Below are 26,403 nucleotides of genomic sequence, written 5' to 3'. Positions count from 1 at the left end.
TGGCTTAAACAGTGACTTAAGTAGCTTTGACTATGTATGTGTCTTGTAATAGATAGAATGAACAGGAGGAATATTTACAAAAGCAGGGACAGTGTCAATGTGCAGATAGACATGTGAGTGTTGTTTTAAGAAGGAAAAACTATGAACCTATCCTTTAACATCATCTCTATTTTACTTGCAGGTGAAACTGTGCACATCTTATAGAGACACACACGTGTATTATACAATGATATCAAGATTGGCTGCAATGCAAGTAGACAAGATGTACACGGTTTTGGATTACCTTTCCAACTATTAGATGCATGGAAACAAATAGAAACCAGGCTGCCAGTGAGGAAACACGAAACATGTTATTTCTAAACATGCAAAAACATAGTAGATGTTGTAGATGTTCAACAAAATGCTTTTTTGCATCATCTTGGAGTCTTGTCACTTGTCTTTCAGAGCATCACCGCACACGACTGGTGTGTGAAAACGAGCGTCTGAGGCTGATGTGTAAAAATGAGACTGTCCTTGCCATCTACTCTGCCACGTTTGGACACCTGCTGCACGGCAGCCCGCACTGTCCTCAGGAACCCGGATCGCGCGCCGACATGGGTCTGAAACATTGCGTTCATGTGTCATCTAGTGGCAAAACAGTGGAACAAATGTCTGGCAGAGACACGATGGAGCATCATTTATTTATTAGTATACATTTATAAATCTTGAAAAATGCGTCAAAACAATGAATGATCTTGTGCCTAATTGTAGTAAAGCCACTTTTTTTGATCAGAGGTAAATTATAGTGATTCCTGCAACATAATTGCTTATTTCATTCATGCTAATCCTTCCAGAGTGTTTGTCTCCTTCGGCTCTGAGGAAGGTGTCACGCAGGTGTCACGGCAGAGCAAACTGTTCAGTATTGGCGGATACAATAACCTTTGGGGACCCTTGTTTCCCCGGCACCAGGAAGCACCTGCGAGTGTCCTTCACTTGTGGTAAATAACAAGCCAGATGTTACTGTTGTGACAGAGGCGATCTAGTTCTCTGCCTAATATAACAACTTCTCATTTCCTCTTTAGTGCCCCGCTATCTTCTGGAAGATGTGGGTCGAGGGTCAACAGACCCTTTCATGATCTCAGACTACACACACGGTGAGGGTGACATCAAATATTGGCAGGTTTTGTAGCATGCAGCAGACTTTGACTGGTGTCTGAGCCCAGACCCCTCTCACCTGCAGGTGGATGGTACACTGGCCCCACCTACAGGCCTCAAAACGTGCTCTTAACCAACTCTCTGGAGATCTTTGAAAAAATATTGGGTACGTGCACTAATGCCTGCAGACGTCAGGCTAGAGAAGCATGTACATTTCTCATTATTGTTGTATTTAAAGGGAGAAGGGGGTGTTTTAGCATGCTGACAGCAGCAGTAAAAGAACATCTCAGAAGTAGCAAACAGAAACATTGTAGGGGAGGTGTTAAATAGAAAAAAATGAAAAAACATTTTAATATGCTAAATTACATTTAAAAATACATTTAATTAAAGTACATCATAGTTAAGCAGCAGTCAGATGAACACAATCTTAGTGATTTGTATTTCTGAGGAGCTGTTCTTGTTGTGTTTTTGTGCACAAACTGAGCATATTACAAACGTATCTTTTTTAAATTTTATTTTATTTTTTTATGGAATTTGGAATATTCTGAATTGCTGCAGACCACTTTCCAAAGCATGACATGTTTTTCTATATTGTTATGTTTTTTCCCTAATTTCAGTCATTTATTTCTGCCCTTTTAGTTTATTATAGCACATAAATATTAACTTACACACACGCCAAAGCTGAAAAAGGCACATAATCAACCAGTAAACATGTAATTATCTTTTTTTTTTTTTTTTTTTTCAAAGTTAAATTATTATAGGACGATAAAGATAGATAGCGTTGGATTGCTGCTTCTAAAAGTTTTCCTGGATGGTGTGTTTGTGTGCTGGTTGAAAACACAAGCAATAGTCAGTATAAAATAAAAGAATTGATATTTTTAGACTTTTGAAATGATGACGCTGCAATTTTTGGTAAATTGTCAACAGTGATGTAGAGTGACGCAAGTAAAAGCACCGGCAGGCACCGTATTACCAGAAGATATTTTACAGGACGACAAGGGCAACTGTGAATTTGCTGTCTTATGAAAGCACATTAAAATTTTGTTTCCCCTTCTAGATCTGCCGGAGCGAGTGGCTCTGTACTTTGTCTCCGGTATTTGTGCTGGTCTGGTGTTCCTGCTCTGCCTGTTTGGCCTTCGCTCCACAATAGTGAGAGATGTTAAAGATCTAGTTTCTGATCTGAACGATGAGCTGAAAGCATCTCGCCGGCAGCGCAAGGAGCTCATGGACGACCTCTTTGATGAAGAACTCTCGGACACGTCGTCCTTCCGTCGCCTCACACAGTCCTACCGCACCACGGACGTCTTCAGTCCTTCAACTTTGACGGTTGAGATGGTTGATCGTGAGGTCGACCAGACAAGGGATCTGTCCAACGGAGACATTTGGCCACACCGGGACTCCAGCCCTTATGCCATTCACAAGATTAAGACCTACAACAACTGAGAGAAGTCACACGTGTTAGAGAAGCTGCTACTAAAGCATCCTTTTGCATTATTAAAATACAAGTTACTGACCAAAATCGCACAGATGTTACTTTTATTTTAAATGGAATTGTGTCTCCTTAACTGTGTCACCTATGGTGGAGTGAGTCTAGTGAAATGCTTGAGATTAACATCTGACAATTGGTTGTTTTATTTCATTTTAAATGTGATTATATTTTATGAAATAACGGGGTATTGGGCCAACGATTCAGCTTCAGTTAGGTTACCAGTATTTTGCTTCGATTCGGTGTGGTTGGATGTAAAAATGTTGAGATGAGTGTACTTTAAAATCGAGACTGAAGACCTATTATAGATACAAATCCAAGCCTTTGAATATCTAAGCTGCACTCCACATGTGTGGACCTCACATTTTGGGTTATATTACCACAGTAGTGCATTTATTCTTTTTATTTTTTATTATTATTATTTTATTATTATTGTTTTTTTTAGACTTTTAGATTTTTATATAAAAAAAACATTTAAAAAAAATCTATTTTTAACTATATTTTTATTTTCTTTATATTTTTTATTCTCAGAACAAGAGCTCGGGTCTTAAGCGGTTAAGTTCTATCTCACTTTTTTAAAAATTCCGTATAAAACGTCTTCCCTGCCTTCGCCCTAAGTCGGCTGGGATAGACTCCAGCCCCCCCCGCGACCCTAATGAGGATTAAGCGGTGTGTATATGGATGGATAAAACTTCTTTTTTAAAAATTGTGTTGAAATCTCTTTTTTTGAATAATGATTTATGCATCTTTTACACTTTGTCTTGATGCATTTTCTATTATTTATTTTGTTTTTATGTTTCATGTAAAGTACTTTGAATTACGTGGTTGTAGAAATCCGCTCCACCAATAAACTTACCTTGTCTTGCCAATACAGAATGCAATCTAAGTTATTCTTAGCAATAAAAATTGCATTTGCCTGGTGAGGATTGTGGTCTGAGTACAGCGATGCCTTTGGTTAATGTTTAATAAATACTTTCTGAGTGGTTAAAAATACTAAAGCACTACAGGAGACGCAATCAAAGTGGACTAGAAAGCATTTCATCTCTTCCTGGATGATACATTAGTACAGTACAGACCTACTTACAGTCATGTCACAGGGACATATGAGTGTAATCCAGCAGTATCTATCTATCTATCTATCTATCTATCTATCTATCTATCTATCTATCTATCTATCTATAATAATTATAGCCTGCTGTTACAGTTACCTATTGTACTGCAAATGTAAGAAAAAGCTAAACTAAATGAGGCACAAACTCAAAAGTTTTATGTCCTAGGTTGTGTTTTGAAGATATTTTAGAACATCATCTAAGGCTATATTTTTTTATTATAAAGATTATTTGCAAATCTGCATTGGTGGTATGTACCTAAAGTGCATTTAAAGATACAATATCACGATTATTCCCATTTTATGGTACTTACAAACCAGGTCCTTTCATTTAATTTGATTTCTTTTCCCAATAATTTTCTTACAATCCTTCAGATTTATCATGTGACACATTTTAGGCTTTCATGCATCTGTATTAATAATGTAATTTATTGGAACAAATTAGTTAAGGACAGTTTTCAGCAAATATAGTAATTTTGTTTGGGTAGCATCTCTTGGTAATCCTAGAAAAGCCCCAAAGACGATGAGGTGAAGCTTAAGTGTAAGTTTGATGTGAAGATATTTGCATGTTTACCTCATGATGAAGCACGTTTCCTTCCATTTTTTGTCAGGGTGGCTGCAGTTACTCTCTGGTTCTCACTCCAAGGCAGAAGATGGCGTTACATACCTCATAATAGTCGCCTTCTGCAGTTAAAATCCAAGACGATGAAGCCGAGTCGTCTAATAACTGAGCAGAGGGAGGCAGACGGAGGAGGGAGTCCACACAGCTAACTCTCTGCTGTACCGTAACTAGCTAAATCTGCCACTAACTGCCTGCTAACGTTATGTGGTCCGGGCAGCTTGCTCCCTGACACCGAGCAGGACACGACAAACGGCGGATATTTCCAGGTTTCTGACAGAGAGGTGGACACCAACCGCGGCATTTTTTACTCCCGGGCTCTGCTAAAGATTTGTGACACCTTCCAGGAACAACAACAACAGCTGGCTAACGAGCGGTTAGCATTAGCATCCGACGGCTGCCCAGCTGCCCGGAAGCAGGCCGCCGCAGCACCGGGTGGGGATTTAACTTTCTCTGGCCACAGCGTCTGGACCGAAGCAACATAAAGTCTGCTAGCCAATGATAAACTGATATTTATGTTATCTTGGTAAGAATGGAGTCCTCTTTGGGGATATGCGACGAGGAATGCTTGGCAATATCCTTTTTGAATTATGTTTTGGATCTTCTTTTAGTTTGCCTTAGCTAGGTGGCTAATGTTAGCTTTCAATGGAATCTCAGGTAACGTCTGTTAGCATTTCGGCTAACTTAATATAACAAGACACATAAATGTTAACTGCATTTTAGTGGCTAGCTGGTTAACTCGTAAGAGTTTAATTATCATGTTATTATATAGCTACAGCCGTTTCCAGTTCACCCACTAATGAAGCATATTTGTGACCAGTCGCACCTAACTAACATTAATAAACTCCCTTGTTTAACAGAATGACGTTAGCCATGCTTCAGTTTGAGTTGGCTGCGTTGGCTGTCAACAGTAAACTCAGCCACTGAACTGCTTCTTTCTCTCTTCTTTCACTGCCTTATGACTTGTCATCTGCCGCATTAATTTGCCTTCTAATTTTCAATGAGCACGGCCTCTCCTAATAGAGATCATCGCCTCTGATTGTCTTCAGTCTATCAACACGGTTTAACATTGACAGCGAGGCTCTGTCTGCCTTGGAGTAAAATTACAGCTTCTCGTAGTTGTGATGTCCAAGCGCCTTTCTCATCCTCAGTCACAATAATTCCTTGATTGTGCTGCTCACACTGTAAGAGGTCAGGAGCTGAGGTCTGGCCAGAAGGAGCCCAGACTACTGTCACTAATTGAGCGCAGTGGAGAGTTTGTGTAAGTATCAGAGATGTAATGACTGAAAACATGTGTTCTTGTGTCAGGCAGTAGGTAAACGTAGAGAGATGGCACAGACTGTGTGTATGTCTCTGCAGCATCTACTCTCTTTAGCTTTTGCTGTATTCTGATGAAATCCACGTTTTCGACAGCTGTCTTTAATAAAGGGTAGACTCTGGGTGGTGGTGTTTCTTAAGTGTCTGACCAGCTTTTGTGGGCAGGTCTTTGAACTTGGTAGCTGTTTTATATCTTTTGCTGTCATCCATTAACATGCACGGAATATCTGTGCTGCTTTGTGAACTAAGTATGGCTTTTAACATGCACATGAACTGCTATCAGTATGCTTAAAAATGCAGCCGGTTACGTCAGAAGGGTGTGTCCCATGATGCCCTCACACTGGCCAATACATGAGATGGTGCAGAAAGTGAAGTTTGCTTATCTTGTTTTAGGGTTGGTAGTCTTGTCATATCAAATAAAAAAGTGTTATAAATTCTGTGACTAAGTCAGACATGAGTAAATATTGTCAAGAGTTGGGATTTTTCAGGTGAAGGGGGCAGAATATCTGAGAACCTGAAACAAATTTTCAGTGTCAGGCCAGCCCAACTTACCAAAGTCGGTTGCTGCAGGTATCAGTGACTCTTCATTGACCTCCTCCTCAGAGGTCAGAAAGGACACTACACGACAGTGTTGTCCATGGAGCTGTGGTGATTTGAACACCACAGGTCCTCCAGCAGGTAGAACATGCTCTCTATAGTCATGCAACCCTGCTTTACAGTCAGATTTGCTGAGATTTAGTTGGAATTCACATGCACACAACCTGACCCGTGTTTGCGGTTGTAAGGGGATGTTGCTGGTGATAGGAGAGGGTATGTCAAATCATAAGTGTAGCTTGCGCTAGAAAGCAGTTAGTCTGACCAACAGCCAGCTCACTGCAGATTACGTGAAAGAATTCTGCCTTCACTTCGTCCTGGACTGTAATGAGGCTCACATGGTAACACAAGCCAGATCAGCTAATTGTGTTAAAACCTCAAGTATTAAACTGAGGAGCAGTCCTGACAAGGAAAAATGGTTGGGAGAGAAACTAGTTGGTGATAGCGTTTTATTGCTGTGTTTGTGTTGTTTCATCTATCCCCTTGAGAAGGAGATGTTCTCCATTGTTAGAAGTCATGTAGCTTTTCATTTCAGAGGTTTCCTTGCTCATATCAGAGAGCCACAAGTGCCTCTGACACATGTAGTCCCGCAGGCCTGAATCATTTCCCTCTCCTCACCCGTTATCAGACTTATTGTGAAGTGGAGGGGAAGCGTGGGCAGTGCCCAGAGTGCTGCTTTGACCTCAGCTGTTAGTCAGCCATTGTGAGAAAGTGAAACATGACCCCGCCTACATTAACCCACATCCCACAATTGAAGCTGTATGTTGACTACTTAGAGACACAAAGCTTAGCTCCACTTAATATGCTTCATGTTGCTACAGTGACGTTTTGTTAACAAAACTTGATGAAGCACAATGCTTGCTTTTGTCATTGTTTGCTTGTTCAGCTAAAACAACTGCAAATTAAATTAAAGGAAAGATCTGCATGTGTGCATGTGCTTTAGATTTTCTTTGAGAATCTTACATTTTTGCTTTAATCACTCAGTAATAATGATCTAATCCTAATAGTACATCTGCCCAATAGTACATCTCAAATGTTCAGATACTCTAATATTTTCATACTGAATGCAGTGCATGAAAACAAACTTTAAGTGCAAGAGAATGGCTGTTAGGAGAAAAAAGAAATTGCTGCAGCTTGTCTGTATATATGCAGTGTGTTTTTGATTATTTTTATTGATAAGCTTAAATAATATGTAAAGTTATCAGCTGGTGTTAAGTGGGACCCTGTGCTGTTCTCATCCAGATTGGGTGTTTTGGCCACCCCTGATGCTGTTGTGTCTCGTCCAGTGGCTCAGTTGTCCATACCCATCAACGATCATTTTGAAATTGTGCGAGGTATGTGACTTTGTTTGTTCTCTACATCATAGTTTTACCTGTTTTGTGTTGTATTTGTGTTTATGTATATTCAAATGATGAGGGAATTTTATGCCACCAACTGCTACAAACTTTAACTGAATTCTTTGTGTTCATGTGTTAGATGTTTGTGATTCCTGTTCAATAGATGCAGCCTGTGGCAGTCGGACCTCACATTCTTAATGCATAGCAGTGTTGCTGTTTACTCAGGGTTATGGCAGTAGTGAAGAAGTCAAAGTCCAGGGAGCTTTTCCGTTACCATGAAAGAGAAAATTTAAAAAACAACAAAAGACCACTGCCTGTTAAAATAGTCTACAACACCACTGAGTTGCTCCAACTACAGACCTTTGAACTGCACTGTTTACGCCCTTTTCCTGTTTTTTTTCAGAAGCTGAAGAAGCTCTTCTTATTGATTTCTCAGTAGATTGTAAGTACTCTTTACCTCTCCTCAAGTTAAATATCATCGTTTTTGCATAGATATGTGTAAATTATGTGTAAGTTATATAAGACAGTCTAAAGACTTTAGCTGGCACTCACTGCTCCACAGGTCCTATCCAGCCTTACTACATTTTTAGAGCATGCCTGCAGCTAAATGTCTTTATTTAGTAGCAAACTGTGGTCATGAGTTGCCAGGGCTTTGTGCAAGAATGCTGAATTGGTTCGCTGTTAAATCACTTTACTTTGTTTCCTGGACAGTCTGCATTTCTAATGTGTTTGCAAAGTCTAATGGTGTCCAACATGTGTGTGTGTGTGTGTGTGTGTGTGTTATCTTTTCCTTTCTCAAGCCTGTGTTAGGATACGAATCAAAGGAGAAAAAGCCCCCGAGCTGTTGTTGGAACTCCAGGATGATGATCGGACTCAGACTTTCTTTGCCCAGGTGAAAAGTGCGCAGCAACAAGGTAAGACTTCATTGTCTGTCTGTAGTCTAAAGCAGTGGGATGATGAATTATTTAATCACTCATCTAACATTTATTTACTAAGGGTGGATTACACCTCTTCCTGATTTCCTGTGTATTCTTGCCACACACACATTAGTGGAAAGACTCCTTTGGCTGCCATTTTTGAAATCAGATCTGCCTATAAGGGTGCCAGCCCACCTTTGTGAATGCAGCCAGAACGGATTAAAGCTTACATCATTGTGATTTTACTCTTAAATTTATGTTGTAGCTTTGTAACTGAATATTTCCACTTAAATTTTTAGCGTAAAATTTAAAGGTATAACTGGCAGTAAGTGCAAGGAGCAACACACCATGACAAAATGAATGCAAACTAGAATGTGTTTCTTTTGAGAGCATTTGAAGTTAGCTGAGGAAAGGAAATAACATAAGATATACTGGGCAAGGATTTTGCTTTTAAATACTACATGTTGTTATTTGTGTATTGATTATATTCAAGCAGTGGCATAAGAAAATGTTTTATTGTGGCAGGCTGGAATGGAGGATGATTCACTGTCAGCATTAAAGATGCCGGCATTCAAAGTTGTCATAGGAACATAAGAAATTATATATTACAGGAGTGTGGTGTGTTTCCACTTTGTTTCAACTGACTTAAATACCTTATGCTCTTGCTGGTTTGCACCACACTGAGTGTTACAAGAACTAAGGAAATAAAACACTCCTGCACAACATCTGCGGTTTGTCACAATTTTATTGACATCGTAACTGGCATTGGCAAATAGGAGTGTCAAGCACTGCTTTTAGGAAACCTGATGTATAGAGCTTCAATATGCATGCTGTTGTTTAACTCCTGCTAACCTTTTGGTGGGGGACAGTAAGATGATTGTTTTTGCAGTTATGTGCCATGATTAGGTCACTGACTTTAGTCAATTTATGATGGAGATGTGTAAGCTACTGCTGCAGTGCCTGTGTGTGTGTGTTTGTGCTTTTTTCTTTGAATTATAAAAATATTCAGGGTACCATATAAACGTTAACCAGCCTAGTTAGTTATAGGTAAACAGTTTACTCGCACAAAAACAAAGGTCAGTATTTCTATTTTGCTTCTAATTTGGGTTGCCTCAAAGTGAGGTTTTTGAATGTCAGCTCAGCAACCAACTTCCGGGAGTGATGACACATTAAAAAAAACAAAAATTTCTCTGCTTGGAACCTGTTCGTCCAGTTTGGCAACTGCTAGTACCGTTTGCTGTTGCTAGTTAATGCTTATAACATCCTGTTGTAGCAGCAGTACAAGTAGAACTGTGTGAGTCTGTTCAGTCTTATCACAAGCCACATTTTTGATGGTATCTTCTACATCCTGTAATAACAACATTATTCTTTTGAGTGTTATATCATTTTTGTCTGTGTTCTATTTATATTTACTGAGGCTTGTTGAAACTGTATGTAAATTTGTGTTTTTACTTATAATTTAAAGCTAGTATAACCTTACACTGGCATTTTTCCTGAGCAAGCTGGCGCATGTTCATTGATTAGTTTTGCATTACTTTTTCATAGCTTATGATAATTGCCATAAATTACACACAAATTGAGCAAAGTTATGTTGATCATTCTGTGCTGCACTCTGATAATGACATGTGATTTTTGTTTTCAGTTGAATCCAAACCCACCCAACCCAAAGCAATGGAGCCCCTTGCACCATCAGCCCAGAGAGGTCCAGTCCCCATCCCACCACAAAGAGCAACCAAGACAGCGAACGCCGGAGTCAGCCTACCCAAATCTACCAGTGCACTGCCTCCTAACCTCAACAACAGCACTTCAAGAAATCAGAATAATGCAGGTAACATACAGATCCATTGTGTTTACAGTAAAAAAAAGATGTGTAATGATAGCTGATGTGAAAATAAAGTCTTAAACATAACTCTATTCATTATCTTTTCAAATTAGTTCTGTTTCAAATAGATTGAATCCTCTTTTTTAACTTACTGTTTCTAAAGATCCAGTTCAATCACTCGCTTCAGACTTCGGCTTTGAGGACAACTTCAACCACGCTCTCAAAGTGGAAGAAAAGAAGAACCACCAGAATCGTCTGGTTGCCTCTCGGGAGCCTCCACCAGTTCCTCCTCTACCTCCTCGCAAAGCCTCCTTCACTCCATCCAATCCTCTGCCTCCTGCACCAGTCCCTAAAGACAGACCTGTCCCCTTACAGGCCAAAGACAACTCCTTAATCAGTAGCTCCAAGCCAGAGTAAGTTGGCCTCTTATTATGTCTGGCTTACTAAAAGCACTGGAGTCTACTACCCTAGTGAGGATTAAGTGGTGTATAGATAATGGATGGATGGATGGATACACTAAAACAACTTTCATTTATCAACTGATGTCCAGGAGGCTCAGTATCCTAATGTGGAATCTGTCAGTAATATTTCTGGTATTAAATAATTTCTTGTTTTTTTCATTCTAGTAGTTTTAGGTCAGGGTTTGACCGCGTGGACAGGCCAACGTCTTGGTGTGACAGCCCCACAACCAACAGCATGAGACAGGCCATGTTTTCCAGCCAGGCAGGACAAAGAGAATACCTCATCAAACACCGCTTGGGGAAGAAGGAGAATGAGTATGTGGACATCCGGCCCTTCAAGTAAGAGAAGCATCTTAATTCTGTCTATCTAAAGTTTTGTTGTTTTGATTACTTGGAATGCATGAAAAAGTATGATTTTATAAAAAGCTAAAGAGTGCCGTTACAGCCGCCACTCACCATACACTATATGTTGTTTCATAGGTTTTTCACAGGTACATGGAACGTAAACGGCCAGTCTCCAGACAGCAGCCTTGAATCATGGCTCTGCTGTGACTCTGAACCTCCTGATATTTATGCTCTTGGGTCAGTAAAAAGTAATCATTCAGAACTTTTCAAACATGTTGCCTCATGCTTGAAAACCATCTAATGTGATGACTTGGTTTATGATTCTAGTTTTCAAGAACTGGACCTGAGCACTGAAGCTTTCTTCTACATGGACTCATCGAAGGAGCAGCTGTGGGTAGAAGCTGTGGAGAGGAGCTTGCATTCAAAGGCCAAATACAAGAAGGTGAGTTGGGAAAGATGAGTTGGGCGTGTTGGCCAACAAGTGGAAAGTACAAGGTTGTGTATGTAAAACTAATATTGAGGATATTGTTTAAAGACACAATTCAATGGTAATACACAACTCTGAAAAGCACAATGGAAAGAGCAGAACCATTCCAACGTATAAGGACCTGTAATATTGATGAATACACTTGTATAAGTAAGTTTTTATGTGTGCAGGTTCGGATCATACGACTAGTTGGGATGATGCTCGTCGTCTTTGTCAAAAAGATACACAAGAATCACATAAAAGAAGTGGCTGCGGAGCATGTGGGGACGGGCATCATGGGAAAAATGGTTTGTTCAAACAACACAAACTACACAATAATCAAATATTCATTAGATCATTAGAAATGTATAAAATATTCAGTACAGCATTAAGAAATCTTCATAAAAATGTATGAGCCCAGAGCTTTACCAAATACTATTTGATTGTTTCCTACTGTGATTCTATGCTTTTAACTACATTGTACTGAAACTGTGAAATATCCCTTTCACTAATAAACTTAACTTCAGTAACTATGTTCTTTTACGTTTTTAACTAACATGACATTATAGTGGACCTCTGTTTGAATTAAATAGATAATAAACATGTGATTTGCAGTTTGCATTGATCTTGTCCTTGCATGTATTTTCTTGTTTGAATTAAGTGCCTGTTTAATTTATGTTTCAGGGAAACAAAGGAGGTGTAGCGGTGAGGTTTGTTTTTCACAACACAAGCTTCTGCATTGTCAACTCCCATCTAGCAGCACATGTGGAAGACTTTGAGCGCCGCAATCAGGACTATAAGGACATATGTGCCCGCATGACCTTCCACTTACTGGAGCACCCACCTCTCAGTATCGTCAAGCACGAGTGAGTTCCTCAATCATTAATGTCGGGCTTGGTTTGTATCATCAGCTGGGGACTCTCTTCACCAATGTGAATCTTTTTTTAATCCATTCTGTTTTGTTCATGTTGCCTACCAACATTTCCTGTTTTCTGCAATACTAGGCTTTATACAGTATCATGACATAAGAACTTCATTATCTTTCTTGGCACATGTGCCAAACACAATGAATCTCTTTGACTTGCTTTTTGTTTTTGTGAGAATAATCACATTCACTATAAAGATGCTGCTGTTCTTCGGTTGTTGAAAGCTTTCTCCTTTTCCTGTGTGTGTTTCAGTGTAGTAATCTGGCTCGGAGACTTAAACTATCGTCTGTTTATGTATGATGCTTCTGAAGTGAAACAACTTATTGCTCAGAATGAGCTCAAGAAGCTCCAGGAGGTTGATCAGGTAAATGAGCTTGTGTACTGATAACCAACAGCTGAGAGAAAACTTACCACCATCTGGTATTAGTAGGTACAGTTTATGGCCCCATCACAACTTCTGTTTAGCTAAAGTTATCCCTTTTTTATTTTCAAAAAAGCATTGCTTGAATAACGATGAATTGTATGTGAACTCACTCTGACATAAAACATATTTTGTGCCTATGTACGGTAGTCATAAGTAAAATATGCCTCGTAAGTGCTTTGTAGAAATTGACTGCACTTGAGATTGCAACTGTTGGATGTGGACTTGACAGTAAATTCTAGCGAAATTGAAACACAAAATAGTTCTTAATAAATATAATTTAGAGAAATAAATAGGAGGAGCTAGAACATAAGTAATTGTTACATGTTTTTAGGATTTCCACATGCAATGAAGTGTTAAATTAATGAATTGATTGTGATAATAATTATAAAATCTGTTTTGCCACTTTGACCAAATAATGATTGACCATGTTTTCACTTCAAATGTGCAGCTGAATATTCAGAGGCAGACAAAGCGAGCCTTCACAGACTTCATGGAAGGAGACATTAACTTCATTCCCACGTACAAGTATGACCCCAAAACAGATCGATGGGACTCAAGGTAAAACCATGCTCTTGTGCAGAATCTTTCTTTCAACAAATGAATACACAAACTTACTCAAGAATTTGTATTGCTATTGCCAAGTTTACCACAGTTTCAGTTTTCAGCTTTGTTATCCTGATAAAATTTTGCTTGTGTGAAAATGTTTTCCACCTAATTGTTACATGAACACAGAATCAGCAGTACTGTGTTATTGTATGATATCAAATCTCTGACTTTGCTCTTTAAACTGTGGCTGTTTCCTGCAGTGGGAAGTGCCGTGTCCCTGCTTGGTGTGACAGAATCCTGTGGAGGGGCAACAATGTCCAGCAGCTAAAATACCGAAGTCACATGGAGCTGAAAACTAGTGACCACAAGCCTGTCAGCTCCCTCTTCGATATAGGGGTGAGAATCTGTGTGGTCAAATCAAATAAAATACCCCGAGTGGAGAAATGCTATTAATTTTAGCAGCCTGTGTCACTTTCACAGAAAGAATACATTTTGATATCTGTAGAAAAGTAGTAAATAGACTTGTAGTCTTGTAGTAAGTTAATGAGTGTTGTGATATGTGTGTTTGGATAACAGGTGTAGGGGGGAAATAAGTTAGACTTATCTCTACCATTAAGCAAATTATTGCATCACTTCAAATGATCAAAAGCAACCTATAAATTATTCGTCCACCGATATAATCTCAGAGTCAGCACAATAATTCTAATAAACTGTTTACTCTTGGTGATCAGTCAAGAGTGTTTTATAATGTCAGGGAATTAAATTTGAGCTTAGGTAGCTATAAAGATCGGATATGAAAAGTGACTGAAAGTAAGATATAGAAAACACAAGAAACAACTGTATACATTTATGGCTAACTGCAACAAACAAATAACAACAAACATAAAACATAAAATACAAACGATGAAAATTTAGAATGAGACCCTGAGAGTGAGAAACTGAATGTCGATCAGAAGTGTGGCCTGGAGGCTTGAAAAGCCTTTTCTCCGAAAGCAGCAGATTAAACTGTCCATCCATCCATCCATCCATTGTCTTCCGCTTATCCGGGGTCGCGGGGGCAGTAGACGGAGCAGGTCGTCCCTGACCTCCCTCCCCCTGGCGACGCTTTCCAGCTCTGCCTGGGGGATCCCGAAGCGTTCCCAGGCCAGCCGAGAGATATAATCCCTCCAGCGGGTTCTGGGTCTGCCCCGGGGTCTCCTCCGGGGTCTCCTCCCAGGTGGACGTGTTCGGAAAACCTCCAGAGGAAGCCTCCCCGGAGGCATCCGAACCAGATGTCCATACCACCTCAACTGGCTCCTTTCGACGCGAAGAAGCAGCGGCTCTACTCCGAGCTCCCTCCGGATGTCTGAGCTCCTCACCCTATCTCTAAGGCTGAGCCCAGCCACCCTGCAGAGGAAGCTCATTTCGGCCGCTTGTATCCGCAATCTCGTTCTTTCGGTCACGACCTAAAGCTTGTGACCATAGGTGAGGGTTGGGACGTAGATGGACTGGTAAATCGAGAGCTTCGCGTTGCGGCTCAGCTCTCTCTTCACCACAACGGTCCAGTACAGCGCCCGCATTACTGCTGACGCTGCATCGAGCCGCCTGTCCATCTCACGCTCCATTTTCCCATCACTCGTGAACAAGATCCTGAGATACTTAAACTCCCCTGCTTGAAGAAGCAACTCTCCGGTCCCCCTTTTTGAAAATGGGAACCACCACCCTGGTCTGCCACTCCACAGGTACTGTACCCGATGCCCACGCGACATTGAAGAGACGTGTCAGCCATGACAGTCCAACAATGTCCAGAGCCTTCAGCATCTCAGGGCGAATCTCATCCACACCTGGTGCTTTGCCACCGGGAAGCTTCTTGACTACCTCGGCGACCTCTACCACGGATATGGACGCAGAAGCCCCCGAGTCTTGAGGCTCTGCCCCTTCATCAGAGGACGTGTTTACCGGGTTCAGGAGTTCCTCGAAGTGCTCCTTCCACCGCTCGACAAGGTCCCCAGTCTGGGTCAGCAGTTCTCCTCCCCGACTGTATACAGCCTGGGAGAATCCCTACCTCCCCTTTCTGAGGCGTCGGACTTCTTCGGGGCCGACCGAAAGTCCTTCTCCATAGCCTCTCCGAACTCCTCCCACACCCGAGTTTTAGCTTCCACGACCGCCGCAGCTGCAGCCCTTTTGGCCAGCCGGTACCTGCCTGCTGCTTCAGGAGACCCCCGAGCCAACCAGGCCCGAAAGGTCTCCTTCTTCAGCCTGACGGCTTCCCTCACCGCCGGTGTCCACCAGCGGGTTTTGTGGTTGCCGCCGCAACAGGCACCAGTGACCTTCTGGCCACAGCTCCTAAAGGCTGCTTCTGCAATGGAGGCTTTGAACACGGACTACTCTGACTCCATGTCCCCAACCTTCCTCGGGATGCAGGAAAAACTCTTCCGGAGGTGGGAATTGAAAACCCCAAGGACAGGGGCCTCTGTCAGACGTTCCCAGTTCACACGCACTACGCGTTTGGGTTTACCAGGTCTGTCCGGCAGCCTTCCCCGCCATCGGATCCAACTCACCACCAGGTGGTGATCAGTTGACAGCTCTGCTCCTCTCTTCACCCGAGTGTCCAAAACATACGACTACAAAGTCGATCATCGACCATTGGCCTAAGGTACTCTGGTACCAGGTACACTTATGAGCAACCTTATGTTCGAACATGGTGTTTGTTATGGCCAATCCGTGGCTAGCACAGAAGTCCAAAAACAAAACACCGCTCGGGTTCAGATCAGGCAGGCCGTTCCTCCCAATCACGCCGCTCCAGGTTTCACCGTCATTGCCCACGTGAGCATTGAAGTCCCCCAGGAGAACGATGGAGTCCCCAGGCGGCACCCCTTCCAGGACACCACCCAGTGACTCCAAGAAGGCCGAATACGCTGAACTGCTGTTCGGTGCATAAGCACAAACAACAGTCAGAGTTTTCCCCTCTGCAACACGCAGTCGCAGAGAGGCGACCCTCTCGTTCTCTGGGGAGAACTCCAACAAGGCGGCGCTCAGCCGGGGGCTTGTGAGTATCCCCACACCCGCCCGGTGCCTCTCACCGTGAGCAACTCCGGAAAAGGAGAGTGTCCAACCCCTCTCCAGGAGTATGGTTCCGGAGCCCTTGCTGTGCATGGAGGTGAGCCCGACTATATCTAGCCGGTAGCGCTCCACCTCCCGCACCAGCTCAGGCTCCTTCCCCGCCAGTGAGGGGACATTCCATGTCCCAAGAGCTAGTTTACGCCACCAGGGGGCGGTACGCCAGGATGCCCGCTCCTGCCTACCACCTGGTGGGCATAGCACCCGTCCCCGATCCTCGTCCCTGAGGGTGGTGGGTCCTCTGGGAAGTGGCCCCGTGTAGCTTCTTCGGGCTGTGCCCGACTGAGCCCCACGGGGCCCCAAGGCTTGGCCACCAGACGCTCCCCGGCAAGCTCCCCTCCCCCAGGCCTGGCTCCAGGGGGGTGCCTCGGTTTCCCTCTTCTGGGCGAGGTGGCGGCAGTCCTTTTTTGTTTTTCATTAGGGTCGTCTGAATCGCTCTTTGTCTGGTCCCTCCCCAGAACCAATTTGCCTTGGGAGACCCTACCAGGGGCTAGTGCCCTGGACAATATAGCTCCCAGGATCACAGGGACACTCAAATCCCTCCACCACGATAAGGTGGCGATTCATCGGATTATGTAACAAGCTGATAAAATCAAGAAGGACTTATCCAACTATGATTAAGCTTTTGGGGTGTTTACCAGGATATTATTACTTTCACATTTAAAAACACTTAAACTAACATAAGATAATAATAGTTAATAAAGGCACATTAAGATCCTCCTGTGCTTTCTCCAAATTGTCCATGTTGATTTCTTAGGTACAGAGCAGAGAGAGCAATAAACATTCACCCAGACGTCTGTTTCCATACCACCATTTGGCTGGTCAGGCTCTTTGGCTTTGGGGGTGAATGTTGTCAGGCAAGGCTCCGGCCCATCTGATCAGTCGATTTACCACTTCTTGTGACCTGAGCTGGAAAGTTGTATGTCCCTTTGACATCTGTGTCTGTTCATATCCTACACAGGTGAAGGTGGTAGATGAGCAGCGCCACAAAAAGGTGTTTGAGGAGATTGTTCGTGCAATGGATAGAATGGAGAACGACTTCCTTCCATCTGTATCTCTGAGCAGGAGAGAGGTAATAATACTCAAATACTTACCACACTGACTCTGTCATCAGTGATAGAAACTCAGTAAAGCCTTTGTCAAAAACATTCGCCTGTTTTAATATCTCCTTAAATGTGTTGATTGAAGTTACTGAATCATGTTTCTTCTTTTTGCATTCTCTACAGTTTGCATTTGAGAATGTAAAATTCCGGCAGCTTCAAAAGGAACGCTTCCTAATAACAAATGACGGGCAGGTACCCTGTCACTTTGCCTTCATCCCCAAACTCAATGACTCGCAGTATTGCAAGCCTTGGCTGCGTGCCGAGCCAAGTGATGGATTCTTAGAGCCCAGTAAGTCCTTTTGATCCTAATAACAGCCTTTTCTTTTGATTTCCTCAGGCTTATTACCTCTCACTGTAGGGCCTGTGATCATGTTGTGTTGTAGTTATTTGTAAGGAAATACAAAAGGAATAGTATACAGTAGTTATATATTGTCAGATTTCCTTTGTGTTGTTAAATATCTCAGATTTGCCAGTGTCAGGTTAAGTATTGTCAAAGATCACACCTTATTCTAATGTCCAAATGGAAACTAATGGATTCACACTCGAAGTAAGGAGTTTCAAATTGGAGAGCTCCTATTTTTCTTATGTTTTGTGCTATTTACAGTGTAGAAAAGTAACAAGCACAAACTTATTGTCGGATTACTTCCCCAGTATTTTTAACGTCCACCTAATATTTGTTGATATTTTCTGCACTCATTTGTGGAACATATAGTAAGGCAAAGTGTAGGGAAAATTAGATGATTAGTGCCCCACCCATACAATAGAAAATAGATCAAGTGAGGCACATTTTAAAAATGTTTCCTCATAAGATCATGTTCCTTTAGCTTGCAATAATCTGAACCATGTCATTATATTCTTGAACAGATGAGACCCTGGAGATCTATCTGGAGGTGTATGTCAGTAAAGACTCTGTCACGCTGCTGAACTCTGGAGAAGACTCCATAGAAGACATTCTGGTGCTCCATCTGGACCGTGGCAAGGACTACTTCATTACCATCTCTGGCAAATACCTGCCCAGCTGCTTTGGCACCTCACTGGAGACTCTGTGCCGCATGAAGAAGCCCATCAGAGAGATTCCCATCACCAAACTCATTGACCTGGTGAGGGAAAGGTCGTCCAGCAGTCATGAAAAAGAAAATGCGTTCAAATTAATGAAAAGCGATAGGATTAGTGAACGGAGACATATTTTCCTCCAACTTAGTCAAACCTGATTGTTGTGAAACATAAAATTTCCTCTGCACAGATCAGTTTAGCTCAGATTGTAACCTGATTACTGTTCCTCACTTTAGAGCTATTCACTACCCGACACTGAAGTGGGGGCACGTGAGGGCTTGTTCTCTCCCTCAGGGTAAACTCAGTCACAGAGAAAGCCTATATTTGGAGAGTATGAAATGCCTCAACCTGTATATTTCTGGCCATGAGGGGCCAAGGGAACAAGGAAGTGGCAAAAACATAGCAAGGGAGCTCCTAAAGAACAGGAAAGACTGACTCAGGTTCGACCCACTTTAGTCTGTTTCCTATAAATAGAGTCCTCTGGTCTTAACGTGATCATCACTGTCTTCTTTCATAATGTTATTTGACCTTATCTGATCTGACTTTGGATTATAGTCTTCCTATCATGCAGTACTCCTTTATTTCTGCTTAAACTGTTTCATTTTCCTACTGGCCTGGTGATTTGATCAAATGATTAATGCAAGAACTATCCATAATCTACTTCTCTCATTCTGTGATACATAGTACCTCTATCTACTTTGTTCTTTCTTCTTTTGTTTCCCTTCATCGCCTCTCCTTGCCTTGATCATTCCTTTCCAACTCTTCACTGTGGTTCTGGGCTGACTTCTTGCTCAGGGAGAGGACAGCTACATGGAAAAGGTAAAATATTAACATCGATTCTGATCAGCTGTCACTTACATCAGGGTCAATGTCACCTTCAGTATAAGACTCCTTTGATCGAGTATCTGCTTTATGACACATTGAATCGGTTGTCCCTGTCATAAAGAGAGAGCAGTTCAAGTGTTATGCTGTAGGACGAATACATAAGAGATTCTTTAATGCATTACTTGGTTTGATCATTAACTTTGAAGTGGTGCTCAAACAAGATTTACAGGTTCACTTTTAGACAGATTTATGATCTATTTATTATGTAAATAGAGCTGCAACAAGTTTGATTAGTCAGTTGAAAAAAAAGTAAAGAAAGAAAGATAAATTAGCGGTGTCCAACCTCTGACATGTGAAGACTTCTGAAACTATCTTTATGTTCAGTTTCAAATCGTTGTTCGGAGAAAACTTTGGCCATGGGAACTTATGCTGGGCAGTTTATGGCCCAAACTATTAATCGATTTTGGATTTGGGCTGATAATCCTTTGCTATATTAACTGTTATTTACAGCTTAAGAATCTAACATTTGATGTGTTGACTGGTCAAAAGAAGCAATTGTAGGATGTCATGTTGAGCTCTGGCAAACTGCGAGCCATTAAAAAAAATAAATAAATAATTGACACAGTGATTAATTTCACAGATTAATTTCTACTAGAACAGCCGGTATTTGTAGCCCACTATCAAACAACTTCCTGTGCAATTTGTTTGAGTAGCTCAAACAAGTAGCAGTTTTATTCGGCTGCTATTTGGTATGCTAACACTGCAGCTTCAATTAGTGAAACGTGGCTGTAAAAGCGAATCTGAATGTGAATCCTACTCATACTTGCTTTACATTTTAGAAAGCCGACACGGGCAGCAGTTAGTAATCCACAGGCAATCACAGACCGGACCGTGCCTTCGTTAGCTTGGTGTAATCTCCGAGTGTGGATCAGTCACCCATTAAATCTGACATGGGCCATTGAGGGCAAGGAGAATACACCAGTCTGGTGAAAGTTAGACAAACACTAAGTCTCATTTCACAGCAGGTCACCCTCACTGCACAGCTTCCTCACACACATGATTAAAGCTAATGACAGAGGTCTGATCAGCTAAGCTTTGACATTCATATAAAGCCTAATGACGAATCTCCTCTTTCCTTTTATAACTTGCTAGTGATCAGTGAAAGTTAATAGCTGCATGAATAATCAGAAAGCCACTTAGAATATAAATCTGGCCTAATTTCTGTACAGTGTAGCAATTTGATATATTTCATGTTACAGCTTTCTTGGTCTTAAATGCCCTCCTATAAGATTCACTCCACTGTAAACACCCTTAAGGATCACAGTAGAAGCTTGTGTGTTAAAACATTGTACACAATATCACATTAGTTCTGCATGTTAGCATCATCCTCCCCTCCATTAAAGTCCCTCTCCAGTTTCCTCCTCCTTTATGTACAGCCTCTGTAACTGAGGTTATTTTTGGAAGTCTCTTGTGAGTCTCTGTGATCTATTTGCAGAGACAAAAGGAATGTGATATCCAGTTCTTCTGCATATCAGTAAAATGGCTCCCCTTTAAGTTTTCAGACCTTTGAGATCATTTTGACATCACTGCTGCTCCTACTCTATTACTAATATATCAGATGTTGCATGTGCAATCATTGTATTATTCTCTGTTACACGTATTTATAGCAGCATGAATCATACTGTATGGTGTTATGAGTTAAGATAACTTTAAGCTGTAATTATCAAATAAGGAAAAAAATAATAATCCAGAGAATAAGATAAAATCTCATTGTGATTTTCCTCCAATCAGGAAAAGTCAAAGGTGAGCTTCCTGATGGTGGATGGGGCAAGTACCGAGGACAAACCTCTGAAGATCCCCAAGGAAGTCTGGATTCTGGTCAACCACCTCTTTACCAAGTCCTGTGATCAGGTGAGCAGCCACAACGAAGGGTGTTTAATGTCGAGCAGTGATAGAACTGCTGAACTGTGAAAATGAGGTAGTTGATTGGTTGTTGTAACTTCTTAAACAGAGTTACGGTACTTGTGCACTTTATGTAAAATGTTTACAATGCTTGGGGGTAAGAATGCTTGTTCTCTAATATATTAATGTAGAGCTGAGTGACACTGACAAAAAACTATTTTACAAAAGAAAATACCTTGGCATACGTGATAATGTCTTATTGTGAGGAATCGTCATATCCAAATATCCATCTTATATAGCGTCACTGTCCTGTAAAACCATGTGTCTCTAGACTGTCAGCTCACTTCCAAAAACTGCATTTTATAGCTGATTTGGATAAGTTACTAATTCCTTTATTTGTGAACTTGGATAATTTTTCATCTTTGAAGAAACAGTCAATCCTGTAAGTGACGAACTGCAAAATGTAGGGATACTTTGTTTTCACTGGACAACAATAAATTACATGTTTACATGCATAAATTAGATATTTTGCATGAAAGCACCAAGATTTAGTAAGTTAAAAACATACTAGTTTTTATGATTTAATTGTTTTATACTGTTTTATACTTTTTTTTTTTTTTAACAGTATGACAGTGTAATATTTATGATGTTCTGTGCAATCTTTTCCAAAGACAGATGTTTGCTATGGGATGTTTGGTACAAACCTGAATTATTAACTTTAGTTATTAACATATTGTCTGATGAAAAACCACTACCATGTATTTACATTCAGGTAGACTGCTAGTTGAAATAAAAGGAAGCAGGTTTACTGGTCTCACTGAAGAGAACAGACAGTTTTCTATGTGATTTAGTTGATGCCAGAAGCAAAGTTCAAGTTTTGTTGCTCTAATTATGATGTAAGGTTACACTTAAAATGTCATTTCCGTTTCAAGGTGACTCATGATAAGAAACTTCAGATTATTCGAGGAAGAAACTTGTCATGAGGCAGATTTTATTTATAGAGACAGAGGGCAAAGTTCTCCGTTTGCGATGTAATTTAAGCTCTGTTCATGTCTAACATATGTATCACCACTGCAGTGGTATTTTGTGGTGGTTTATAAGTCCATGTGGGCTGAGCACTTGTATGTGCATGACACAGTAAATAACAACCATAGTGACACTAATTAGACACAGAAGGTGTGAGCACTGGTTTAAATGTTCCATGTTTGTCTCCCAGGAGGACTTGTTCCAGACACCAGGCCTACAAGAGGAGCTGCAGAGCATCATCGACTGTCTGGACACCAGCATCCCAGACTCCATCCGTATCCTCTTTTATACTGCAAGTCTTACAAGCCAAGATTTTCTAGCATCCAGTTGTGTATTTACTCAAATGCCAAAGAGCACGTAAAGTACCAGACAGACAGAAACACTGAACAGCTTATTCAGTTAACATACAAATGATGTTGTTGAAGGTGTTAAGTGTTATAATCTAAGTGAGCTTGCTCGCCGCCTGCTGACAGATAGTAAGAAACGGCAATAAAACATGAACGAATGGAAAACTCGTAGTCACTGTCGTGCTTGTTTCAAGTCTGATCTGTTAGCAATGCCCACACTGGACTCCATAAATGTTTGGTCTTCCGTAACTGTTGACATAGCTGGTTGTAACCACTCTGTAGCGGAGGCTCTGTTGATCTTCTTGGAGGCCTTACCAGAGCCTGTGGTGTGTTATGAACTCTACCAGCGGTGCTTGGACTCCACCCATGATAGCCGCCTCTGCAAACAGGTGACAGTTCTTTCTGTTTACACTGCAGCATCTGATGAACAGCATATCAGGCGTTGATTTCACATCATTGTACAGATGAGCACTATATTTATTTTCAGCATTGATTAATTTATGTTTCTGCTTTTATGCTATGCAGCTGATCTCCCAGCTGCCCCGGGCTCATCGCAACGTGTTCCGCTACTTAATGGCCTTTCTGAAAGAACTTCTCAAGCACTCACACAATAACAATCTAACAGCCAACCTCATAGGTAAGAAAGAGACTGCTGCTATCGTATCATATACCATACCTTAGAACTTGTTAAAGGGTTGTTTAAAAGTTTCACATATTAGTGTTAATTTTTGCAGTGTCGCACAATGTAAATTGGTTTGTTGATATCTGTTTGTTTTGGGGATATATATGTACATAACTAGGATAAGAGCCACAGCCTGACTGATTCTGGATTTTTATAGATCAAGATGGGAAGATTTTTTTTCCCCCAAGCATTAGCATAAAACATGCTTCTTGCCTAATTAACCTTTTTTTTTTTTTTTTTTTTTTTTTAAATAAAATTGTGACCATGAATTCAAAGTCCTCTTCCCATGAGGTGGTTCACAGGCAATGTGATGATGGTGTTTCCGCCACAAGTCTTCAGTGTCAGCACCATTATGAAAGATACAGATTTAGTTTAGGAAAATGGCAGTATTACTTTTTTCCCTGATTTTCTTCTGATCTTTATGTATCCAGTGTGCTAAATTTCCTGACATGTGACAAGTCTTTGGTTATAGTGACATAAATGTTTACTGAATGGCTCATATTATAGTCACTGTTTATTGAGAGCATATAACTTTGTTTTCTTGTGTTTTGCTTGATCGTTAAGAACTCTTCATTCTTTATGTAATTAATCAGATTTCTTGATATATTTTGTGCCTTGTTCATGTCTTTCAGCTACCCTATTTGCCAGCCTTCTTATTCGACCACCTCCCAACTTGGTGGGAAGGCAGACATCGCACGACCGACAGAAAGCCATCGACTTCGTCCTGGGTTTCCTCATGGCAGGAGACGAGGACTAACTGAGGTCAATAGTTCCTTATGGCGCCACCTGAGTTCCCAACCTAGTTTCTTGGTTGCAAAGGACCTGGACCTGTATGACACTGCGTAACATGATCCTCTTGGTACTTTGTCATCCATTGGAGACCAGTGCAGCTCTTCTGCACCCTACCTTTTACAAACTCTCATATGAGGTACCCAAGACTTCCATTCAGACTTTGATGATTTTAAGCAAGTGTCATATCTTCAGTCCATACACATTGCGACAACTTGCTAGATGTGGAAGCACTTGGGTGAGGTTTGAACTGATGCCTATGCACTTTCTGATGACATGATGGACCTGTGCCTCCGGATTAGAGTTGTCCTCGTTCTTAGCTGACACTTGTTGGTGCTCATGCCAAAATAACCCCCAAAAAGTGAGTGGTGTGGATGTGAAAACACTAGGTATTCATAGATGCTAATGAAAGGCTCACTTACACTAAAGGAAAATTACTTTCTGTTTTAAAGACTTGGACTGAATAGGTATAAGTTCAAAGAAATAAATAGTTTGAAATGGGATAATTATGGAAACGTATCACTAAGAATGTTTAAGCTTAAGGTAAACCACGACAATCTTTCATTTTGCAGCATTTTAGCTGATCAGACAATATCAAGATAGAATTATTTGGTAACATCATTGTATTTTAACTGTTATTTATACTTTTTTTTTTCTTCTAAGTTTGCATCATCTGAACAGTTCTTAGTTTCTGCTGCAGAGTGGTTTATCTTCAGGTCTGCATTGGTTTTAAAATGTTTCATTGGAAGTATTCATCACTAGTTTTTATCACACTGCTATAGAAAACTCTTTATTGTGAATGTTTGCTGTGGTTTTGTGTAACTTCAGCCGTGAGCCTTACCTCTGGTTTGTCAGTTCCTCTTGAGTTACAAAACAAGTCTGTTAACACACTAACTTCCTGGTCTACCGGAATCGAGTGGAGACTCACCCTCTGTGGTTCTTGATGTCTTAAATGGTGTAAATAGTGATTGTTTTCCTGTTTCATGGGTGTGTGAGTGTATGGTGGTGCGAATCCGTGATAGTGTCATTAATTTGTCAAGTTTGTCATGAAGGTGATAATGTCTGTGTTTATTTACATGTCTCTTTTTTTCCACTTCTGCCACATCTTAAAGCTCATTATTCATTGTTTTAGGCCTGTGTGATGCCAAGACACAGCCATTGTTTTCCTCATGGTAAATCCAGTTGAGTAATGCTTTTATTTTAAGTGATGCAGCATTTTCTGCGTGCAAGTTTAGCAAGATTTAATGGCTCATTACTCTGCGGGATACAGCCTGTCTTTGTGCTCCTTTCTCTTTTGTGCCACAGAGGATTTTTTTTTTTCTGTAGTTACTGTTGCAAAACATGTCTTGGTTATTGAAATAAGGAACTTCTGTGCTGTGTTTAATGAATATTTCCTCTTTAACAGTTTCACCCAACAGATGTCAGCATTACCTGTCACATTTCTATTCATTTTCTATTAGTATCTCATGTAACGTAGTCATGCCAGGAAAAAGCCCAGAGGTTTTACTTCTCAGATGCTTCAGGAGCTCAGAAGATTTTAAATTGGGAGATGTAAACGCGCGATGTAACGTGAAAATGCTGACAATCATGGCACTTCTATAAATGTCTGTTGGGCTGAAGTTGATCCTTTTTTTCTGTAATTTCTTCTGCCTTTTTACCATCACTACACTATGTTCTTCTGTTGGCCTTTATCAAGCTGAGCTTTGCCAAAAAGTAGCTTGAGCCTGAAGGGATAATTCCTGGTGATTCAGATTTGGGAGAACCATTTACCAACAGACATTCACTTTCTTTAGAAATACTGCCTTCATCATGTCGTGTTCAACAGAAAAATCAATGTAATCAAAATCCGCTGATTTTTAGTGTTGTCTTATGCCACTGTACCGACTGATGTAATGGTTGGATTCATTGTGATTTTGTCTTCAGTTTTGTCATAAAATTAAGGTACATTTAAAGGTACACAAGGAAACACATGTTTTCAACTTCAGATTTTTGGTACTTTTAATTTATTTAAAAGAAATAAAACTATGTATAAAGCTGGTTTTGTGCTCCGGTTCAACATCTTCTTGTTCAAAATC

At 40.9% G+C, this 26,403-nt stretch overlaps 2 protein-coding genes across 5 annotated transcripts in view; both read left to right on the top strand.

The window, feature by feature from the left end:
- Nucleotides 1–3,010, top strand: part of LOC103353040 (protein eva-1 homolog C) — a 6,922-nt gene extending 3,912 nt beyond the window's left edge. The window contains exons 4-7 of the mRNA XM_008275797.1: nucleotides 445–597; nucleotides 834–977; nucleotides 1,062–1,133; nucleotides 2,192–3,010. Of these exons, the coding sequence (XP_008274019.1) occupies nucleotides 445–597; nucleotides 834–977; nucleotides 1,062–1,133; nucleotides 2,192–2,577 (755 nt within the window). The 3' untranslated portion in view covers nucleotides 2,578–3,010. The remainder of the gene's footprint in view (nucleotides 1–444; nucleotides 598–833; nucleotides 978–1,061; nucleotides 1,134–2,191) is intronic.
- Nucleotides 3,011–4,471: 1,461 nt separating this feature from the next.
- On the top strand, nucleotides 4,472–26,366 carry ocrl (OCRL inositol polyphosphate-5-phosphatase). Of its 4 annotated transcripts, none has more exons than XM_008275835.1 (24): nucleotides 4,472–4,921; nucleotides 5,529–5,608; nucleotides 7,501–7,592; nucleotides 7,999–8,037; nucleotides 8,396–8,509; nucleotides 10,155–10,340; nucleotides 10,522–10,747; nucleotides 10,961–11,134; nucleotides 11,276–11,377; nucleotides 11,468–11,582; nucleotides 11,798–11,914; nucleotides 12,291–12,472; nucleotides 12,785–12,896; nucleotides 13,405–13,514; nucleotides 13,763–13,898; nucleotides 17,563–17,673; nucleotides 17,828–17,993; nucleotides 18,569–18,804; nucleotides 19,553–19,576; nucleotides 21,374–21,493; nucleotides 22,701–22,785; nucleotides 23,119–23,246; nucleotides 23,383–23,494; nucleotides 24,172–26,366. In XM_008275835.1, exons 1-24 carry the CDS (start codon nucleotides 4,880–4,882, stop codon nucleotides 24,294–24,296), a joined length of 2,934 nt encoding a protein of 977 aa, XP_008274057.1. In that variant the 5' UTR covers nucleotides 4,472–4,879; the 3' UTR covers nucleotides 24,297–26,366. The 4 variants fall into 4 exon arrangements, with proteins under 4 accessions (XP_008274057.1, XP_008274039.1, XP_008274031.1 ...); XM_008275817.1 differs by having other exon boundaries at nucleotides 10,498–10,747; nucleotides 10,964–11,134; XM_008275809.1 differs by having other exon boundaries at nucleotides 4,473–4,921; nucleotides 10,498–10,747.
- Nucleotides 26,367–26,403: the final 37 nt, after the last annotated feature.

The sequence above is a fragment of the Stegastes partitus genome, unplaced genomic scaffold (genome assembly GCF_000690725.1).
Source record: "Stegastes partitus isolate 25-593 unplaced genomic scaffold, Stegastes_partitus-1.0.2 Scaffold2, whole genome shotgun sequence".
Lineage (NCBI taxonomy): Eukaryota > Metazoa > Chordata > Actinopteri > Pomacentridae > Stegastes > Stegastes partitus.
The sequence above is the reverse complement of the archived record's forward strand: the minus strand, read 5'-3'. Positions and strand labels throughout refer to the sequence as shown.